General features: G+C 56.7%; 2 protein-coding genes across 2 annotated transcripts in view; one reads left to right on the forward strand and one right to left on the reverse strand.

Annotated features, from left to right (window-relative positions):
- cdc48 (uncharacterized protein) overlaps nucleotides 1–2,398 on the reverse strand; it is a gene marked incomplete at its 5' end in the record, with an annotated part of 12,725 nt that extends 10,327 nt beyond the window's left edge. Inside the window, 3 exons of the mRNA XM_002946255.1 lie at nucleotides 1,800–1,931; nucleotides 2,022–2,153; nucleotides 2,216–2,398. Coding sequence (XP_002946301.1) covers nucleotides 1,800–1,931; nucleotides 2,022–2,153; nucleotides 2,216–2,398 — 447 coding nt within the window. The remainder of the gene's footprint in view (nucleotides 1–1,799; nucleotides 1,932–2,021; nucleotides 2,154–2,215) is intronic.
- An 840-nt stretch (nucleotides 2,399–3,238) lies between these two features.
- The window catches only part of VOLCADRAFT_86439 (signal peptide peptidase), a gene marked incomplete at both ends in the record, with an annotated part of 16,576 nt that continues 11,688 nt past the window's right edge, over nucleotides 3,239–8,126 (forward strand). The window contains 2 exons of the mRNA XM_002945896.1: nucleotides 3,239–3,269; nucleotides 3,677–3,696. Of these exons, the coding sequence (XP_002945942.1) occupies nucleotides 3,239–3,269; nucleotides 3,677–3,696 (51 nt within the window). The remainder of the gene's footprint in view (nucleotides 3,270–3,676; nucleotides 3,697–8,126) is intronic.

The following is an 8,126-nucleotide window of genomic DNA, read 5'->3' on the forward strand; positions in this document are numbered from 1 at the left end:
CGTTGTGCTGGGCTCAAGCAGGTACCTTACAAGCTGTTGTACAGGGAGCTGTCTCAGTTGCCTTTGCAGTACTTTTGGTTACGCCTTGCGTTGTGTTTCTGGAATAAGATAGTCAAGTCCCGTGGGTCGGTCTATCATGACGTGTTAGTAGATGATCTCCGTCTGGCTCTTCTGTCTGATCTCAAAGTGGATTGCTGGTCGTCTAAAGTGCTCATCATTTTGCGTTGGTTGGGCCATGAGTGGCCGGCGTGTGACTCCGTTTCTCAGAAGGTAGATGTATACTCGTCTCAGTTGATTCGAGTGGGTGAGGTTCTGGAGAGGTTATCTGCGTTCCTTTTAAGTGACTGGGATCAGTTCAGCCAAGGGGGTGATCCGCGTGTGTTCCAAGGTAAAGGGGTTTCGCTTTGTAGGTATCATAACTGGATGGGCTCCCCTTCACCAGCAAGAGAGGGCTCCGATCCCACAGGCTATTTGCGTGTTTATTTGCCGGTCAACCAGTTGCGTATGGTTGCCAAATTCCGTCTTTGTTGTTGGCCTTTGGAGGTCAACAAAGGACACCATAGGCCGAGAGAGTGCCGTACGTGTCAGGTCTGTACGTCGGGTAAGGTTGAGGATGAATATCATGTGCTCATGGAGTGTGAGGCGTATACTGAGTTGCGTAATAGGTTTCTGATTAACGTTGAAGATACTGATATGCGCAAGGTATTTCTTAATACCAATCCGAGGAAAATCGCTACTTTCCTTACTGAGGTTTTTGATGAGCGTCAACAGCGTGCTCTGGAGCCTCACGGCTCGTGAGGGCACCCGCCGCGTCGGCGGCGGAAATACTGTAACCACAATACAATATACTCCTTAAGATACATGAGCACACCGCTGGTTCGGGGGCTGACGTTGTCAACATGACATTGACAAGCCGGTGGGTACCCAGACTGTAACGAAAAGGTATGCGAATGTAAACCCTGCAGACATACTTAGAGGGTTTGGCACCACTGGTAAGGCGCGACCATTGCCCCCGGGAGATCCCGGGATCGATACCCGTTAGGGTCAAAGTCCTTCCGATGGTGGAAGGCATTGCGCCCCTAGTTGATGGACGGTGGTGACCTGGGATAAAGTTAACCTGCGAGCCGACCAGGAACGGAGTTGGGCCGCTGTCGACCCGGCAGATTCCGTTGGATGCTGGTGGTGGGTGCGGAACCTGAGCGATCCACTGAGAAGTTGACTAGGGTGACTGGATGAGGGTGCCCCGAAATACCGGGGAAGGCAGGGTTTCGCAGGGTAGCTGCCACGGGCGAAGATACACCCCCCTGTTTCACACATCATACTCGCAAGGTAGGTGGCTGGCAGAGGTTAAGGCCTGACTTCTGCTCCCGGAGTGTCCGGGTTCAAATCCGCCTGCCGACACCTCGGCGTGAGAGGGGTGTTGAAATGGGAGGTGGCCCCCCATCCGGTGGACGGTGTAGGACGTGATTATATCAACTTCCGATCTGACCAGGAACTAAGTTAAAGCGCCGTTGATCCGCTTGATTTGGTTGAATGCTGGTGGTGAGTTGCTAAACCCAACGAATACATTCTGAAGTCGGATGGGGAGAATGGATTAGGGTGCCCCTCTAGCAGGGGAGAGCAGGGAACTGCCTCGGGAAAGGGGGCCGCTGGTGAAGCTATACCACCCTGTAGCATTCTGTAACGAGTATGTTAACGCACTGAGAGCACACCGTAACCCGTAACCCCTTAACCTACATCTGAAGACCCTCCCACTAAAGTTGGGCACTGCAGCAGTTCATGACCCCCTAACTACATACCTTGCGCACAGGCCGGTACGCCTCCAGAAAGTAGGGCTTCAGGTAGGCGTCGAAGAGGTTGCCGGTAATACCCTCGATAGTGTCATCGATCGGCAATACGTGAATGCGCTTTCCATACTTGACGTCCGTGCACTGCAAAATGTACAGGGACCTCTTAGGTAGGAAAGCATACCGTCCACCGTCAATCCCCGGGGAGCCCCAGCACACTACTCCCAAACCCACCTGGTGTATGGAGACGATATCTGCAAGGCGAACGCGAAGGTTCTTGCGCACCACCTTGTTCATGCGAATCTTATTCTCGTCCACCGTGTCATCGGAGAGAACAATGCACACGGTGTCCTTCCTTTTCTTCCCCTGCAGACAGAAGCCCCGATAAACGCAGTCATATTGAACAACCTAATTTGCTAAAAAATTACCTTCAAAAGGACCGTGTCGCCACGGAAGAGCTGCAGCTTTTCCATTGTTTTCGGGTGCAGCGCCACCACCGAGTTGTCGTCGTTAACAGCCTCTTCAACAATTAGCCGGTTTGGGCTCTTCTTACGCTCCAAGATTGCCGTGCTGAAGTCCTTCTTCTCCTTCTTCCTACAGGACGGGTTCATGCATCTCGTTGGCGCGGAGATCTAGGGTCAGTGGCAACGTGCAGCTTGCTTAGCATCGATCGTACCCAGCATCAGATGGGCCAGCATCAGCCATTTTTTATCGAGAAAATCGAGAAAACCAAGAATATTGAGGCAAGAAAAAGCGCAGCTACTCCTTGCGAGTAATGTTGTATAAGCAAATGCGCTTGTAACGACGTCACAAAGCTCGGCACCTGGAGATGTATACAGTTGGTTGGGCACTTCCATTACTTATTGCGTGCCTTCCGGAGACTTACAAGAGGTCTGTACGGCATTACAAGAAATTCGGTTACCTTCTGGAAATGGTAAGCCTGGTCCTTCATTTTTAATATTGTTGGCATAAAAATGAATTGAAGGCCCTATCAAGTACGTTCCGGCGCTGTAAGGGAAGTGGGGCACCCGGTGCTCAGACACAGTGTCCCCAGACAATGGATATCCGGCAAAGGACGCACATGCGACCAGAGTTTTTCCTGAACTCCGCGCTAGCTAAGTTGAGGCTAGCGCGGCTGTTGCTGCGTTGTCAAGGAGGACGAAGACGGAGTCCAAGCGGCAGCGACAGCTGCGACGGCAGCTCCGCATCCCGTATCAATTGCCACGGGATCACAAGCGCCTTGCTAACCTGCCCCTCCCGCTTCACCCTGCACACATAAAACATTTGCGTTACCGCCTGCCGGTCACCTGCATGTGCTGCCCAAATTCATTTGCCTTCGCTCTGGGGCCGCGGGCAACGCTACAATGCTAGTCTGGGGTATACGACATACGCATCATGCTCCTTGCTCGTACACCCACCGCGACATCAGCGCTTGCCGTGCCTGTTATAAGATGGGCGCACAACCGACGATACCTAATGTAGGTGTGTACTTACGCCCGCGACGGCTGTTATAATGCAAGGATGACGAGAAGTAACGCTTGGAGAACATGGAGCTTCAGCTCCGCGAGGAGAAGAAGCAGCTCCATCCGCGCGGAATTGCTTCTCAGCCTCGAGAAGGCGTGAATCTTGTTTCGTAACTGAGAGTTGTGCCAACACCTATGTTTGAGGTCTTGGCAAGGTCGCGCAGGCTCGGATGTCGCATTATTGCAATGACGGACTTACCTAAGTCCGTATGTAGACAGCACGGGGTCTCAGTTCTGTCGTCCACGAAGGCTTGCGGAAGAACATAATTTTTTACCATACCATGTCTCTAACCCTGCATGGTATCTTCAAGACCCTTGACCAATCATGCATGACATGCAGCTGCAGCGTCTGCTGTCCCGCCGCAGGTGCAGGCATTTATGGTGAGGTGAGGCCTCATATTTACGTACTTATTGCAGATGCATACTTGTTGTCCTCATCTCGTTTTGTTACACTTGGTGGAAAAGCTAAAAAGAATCCAGAGCCGAATCAAGAGGGCGGGAATGACAGCCGTAATAGCGGTGTTGCGCGCCTGACCTGCATGCATCACAACCCGCCACTGTGTGGATGACCTGACTGTATGTGGGCCTCTCTCAACTCCTCTCCCAGCCCTTCAAAGCCATCAGTCTGTAGTCTCTTGGGCATAGCATGGGATCTGCATCCACCGATCAGTACTTTTCCGAAGTCGTGGTATAACACAGTCCCTCAAAGCCTCAGGCCCCTCCCCATCCTCATCAGCACAATCATCAACTGAGGGCATGTACCACACTAGGTTGCATCTTGGCACGAAAGGGTGGACATGGTGGCCAGATTTTACAGAAGCTCACAAAAACTCCAAAACTACAGGTACTGAGCCTGTGTATGTAGTCACATGCGCTTATCCGTATGGGTGTGGCAGCCCCAACCACCCCATGTCCGGCACTGAATATTTCTTCCTTTGGCTATATTATCTTTGACCAACATAGTGGTTGCTTATAGTTCGGGAGGTCAACTCTACAAAGCCACGGTTCAACATGTTGGTCTGTAGCTACTGAAAAACCTTAAAGAGGTTTGGTAAGATTATTATGGTTATGGCTCTAGGGAATGTTGGTGAGACGCTATCTCACTGGGACCTAGCAATCACCGTTACACGTATTCGGGAGGCCCGCGACCTGCCACCGATAGCCCCTTGCCTAGGCGTAAACGTGTGAATCTGAGGTGCTGTTACCGATAAACAGCAGAGCCTTATAAAGGCTTGGAAAGCCTATCCTGATGGACGAGCTGGCAGTACTCTAGAACCTGCCAGCCGTTGCTCACAGAAGTCTGACGGGCGGCCTTAAACAGGCCACAGCTGTTACTCACGACAGCCTGACACGATACCTAAACAGGCCACGGGGCGACACGGCATCCCACGGCATCAACACGCCCCCTCGAGTTGCACCAGGGGCCTGACTGCAAACTGCTAGTACCGACGAGCTAGCTTGGCCGCCAAGTCCGCGGTCCAGGCCGGATGCTCAACACTCAGCAGACACAAACACAGCTTGCCAGCCTTCAGCCTGTTGACTATGCGGTCTGGCACAGCTGCACAAACACACACACGGGAAACAGTGCCGTCTGCACCGTACACACTGCCTACGGCGTCCCTTCAGGCATTGACCTGCCCATTCGGGCGCCTGCTCACGCACCCTCGGCACCCCCCTAAAGCCTAGCTCAAAACAACTCCTCAAAGCCTTCAGCACTTCTCCTCTGGCGATCTAAGTGACGCCCAGCTCTGTGCGGCAGCGCACGAACTTGACCTCGCCCAGTGCCTTGGTTAGGATGTCAGCCAACATGTCGTCGGTTGTGCAATAGCTGAGCGTCACCTCACCACACGCGGCCCTTTCGATGTGCTTGGAGCGCACCGACGTGATGGGGTTGTTGCCGAGGCTGAGCGCGCCTTGCGAATTCAGCTGGATGTTGACAGCACCCGGGGACAGGTCCAGGTCGCTCGCCAGCTTGTGCAGCCACAATGCCTCGTGCACGGCTGCTGCTGCGGCCTGGTACTCGGCTTCCACGGACGAGGCAGCCACGGTGCGCTGCAACTGACTGCTCCAGCTGACCGCCGCACCTCTGAGCAAGAATGTGTAGCCCCTGGTGGACCGGCGGGTGGCTGGGTCGCCGGCCCAGTCTGCATCGCTGTACCTACCAAAGATGCTGGCGTTGCTGCCACTGTCGACACAGTAACGTAGACCGAGCATGCGGGTGCCAGAGATGTAACGCAGCACACCCAGTGCGAGCCCCATGTGGGCCTTGGTGGGGGCAGACATGTGCCGTGCGAGCATGCTCAGAGCGTGTGCGATGTCTGGGCATGTGCTGGTAGCGAGGTAGTTTAGTTCGCCCACCAGCGCGCGGTAGTCACTGCCGTCCGCCAGTGTCGGCTGGGTGTCGCTGGCTGGCAGAACCCGCGTGCCCTGAGGCAGCGGGGTGGCGCGCGGCTTGGCGTTCTCCAGGTGGTGGTGCTGAAGCAGCTGTTCCATGGAGCGCGGCTGCATGAGCATGATGCTGCGGTTGAGGCGGTCCTGGATGATCTCCATGCCGAGGTAGTAGCGCGCCTCTCCAGGGTCACGTACTGTGAAGCAACTACCTATGGCTGCCTTGGCGGCCGTGACCATTTGCAGGTTGTCCGCCGCCATCAGCATGTCGTCAGCGTGCACGAGCACATAAATTGAGCAATTGGACCCACACTTGACGAATAGCACGAGGTCGGACATAGACGGCTCATAGCCTAGCTTGCCCAACACCGCCGCCAGTTTCTCATACCAGCAGCACGGGGCTTGCTTGAGGCCGTAGACGGACTTAAACAGCCGGCACGCCTGCATCGGGTCGCCGTTGCTGTAACCTGGTGGCTGTCGCATCCACAGCTCCTCTGCCAGGTCGCCGTTCAAGAAAGCCGTTTTGACGTCCATCTGATGGACCGTCATACCCCTGGCCCCTGCCACAGCCAGAAGTGCCCGCAGGGAGGCGTGGTGGGCGTAGTTTATGCCCGCGCACTGTTCGAAGCCTTTCACCACCAAGCGCGACTTATAGCGTACCTCACTGCCAGGCTCCTGTTTGATCTTGTAAACCCAGCGGCCGTCCAGGATGCGTGTGCTGGGTGGCGGTGTGCCCAACTTCCGTGTTTTGTTGGAGAGATGCGACAGGATCTCGTCATCCATCGAGCTCTTCCACTTGTCAGCTTGTGGACTCACCACCCCTTCCTCATAGTTGCGCGGCTCCTGCGCCACGCTGTTGCCTCCGCCGTCACCACTGCTGTCGGGCATGTTATTCTCAGCGCGATCGGTGCTACCACCAGACACTTTGTCAAGCAGCGGTGGACTACCCGAATCTCCGCTGCCACCGCTGCTGCTGTTGGCGAGGCTGACCGGGGCCAGCGGCGGGTGAAGGGGTTGCCGTTGACTGCGAGTGTTGGGGTGGAGGAGGGGCACTGGGTTCACTGGGGGCGGGGCGTCCACTGGAGTCGGCGGTGTGGTGGGCGATGGAGAGCCGCCGACGGGGTCACTGCCGGCGGGGCTGGTGCCGAAGGGGGTGCCCGCCCGTTGAGATGCCGGGCCACGGTGGTCGTCGTTGAAGGTGACGTCGCTGCTCACGGTCACCTTGCCTCGACGAGGACGCGGTGGGCGGCCGTGCCGCGCTCCGGTCCAAAGTAGGTTCCCGCCTTCGTGCAGGGACCGAGCTTATCCTGCTGGCTGGCTGGGATGCGGACATAGGCCAGGCAGCCGAAGGTGTGCAGGTGGCTGATGTCGGGGATGACACCATGATAAGCTGCCCACAGTGTGTCCTCCTGGCCCTGAGAGGGGCCCACATTACGCAGGAGGTTGGTGCAGAGCACAGACTCCGGCCAGTAGCTGTCCGAGAGCGCGGCATCATACGGCATAGCCCGCGATTGAGCCACTCCGCTGTTCCGTTCTGCTCTGGGGTGTATGGCGCCGAGTGGGTGTGCGCGGTGCCGTGCTGGCATAGCCACTGCTCCAGTTGCGTGGCGACATACTCGCCACCGTTGTCACTATGCAGTGTGCGTACCCGTGCATGGTTCAGGTGGCGAGCCTCCAGCTGCATCACCATGTCCTGCAGCGCTTCGCCCACTTGGTTCTTGCTGACCAGTGTGTGAACGGTGAACAGACTGGCGGCATCGTCCAGCAGTGTTAGCAAGTAGCGTGCCCCACCTCGGCCCGTGGCCGGCATGGGCCCGCACAGGTCAGAGTGCACGACCTCCAGTGTGTGCTGCGGCCGGTTGCCACGGCTGGGGTGGGCTGTTGCTGTAACCTTCGCGGTGACACAGGCCTCGCAGACGGCCTCCGCCGCCTGTCGTAGTGCCGCTGGAGTGACCTGTGATCCCTGCACCAGCTGCTTGCTGATCAACTGCTCCAGCGCGCGGTAACCAAGGTGGCCGTACTGGCGGTGCAGGCGCCGGGACTCCCGTTGTCCAGTTGCCCTTTGCCGTTGCTGTCGTGTTCGGTTGGCCTCCGCCGGTGTTACTGCTGGCGGTGCTGCCACCGCGGGTGCTGGGGGCGTCGGTGCAGTTGCAGCAGCTCACGGGTCGTCCTCAACTCTGGCTCCCTGCACCATCTCACGGGTGACCGCTCCCTGCTAAATGACTACATCCCCGCCGGCGCGCCACAGCAGATTAAGTGGGGCAATAACCAGCTGGCCGATGTCGTGGGAACAGGGGAGTAGCACCAGTGGACACGCGTCGGACACTCTGTCCGGCTGCACAACATGCTACACGTCCCCAGCTCAGGACTCACACTCATGTCTGTCGACCTTCTCGTGACGCGCGGCTGCTCGACGGGCCGCCGGTTC

Source organism: Volvox carteri (assembly GCF_000143455.1).
Source record: "Volvox carteri f. nagariensis unplaced genomic scaffold VOLCAscaffold_1, whole genome shotgun sequence".
Taxonomy (NCBI): Eukaryota; Viridiplantae; Chlorophyta; class Chlorophyceae; order Chlamydomonadales; family Volvocaceae; genus Volvox; species Volvox carteri.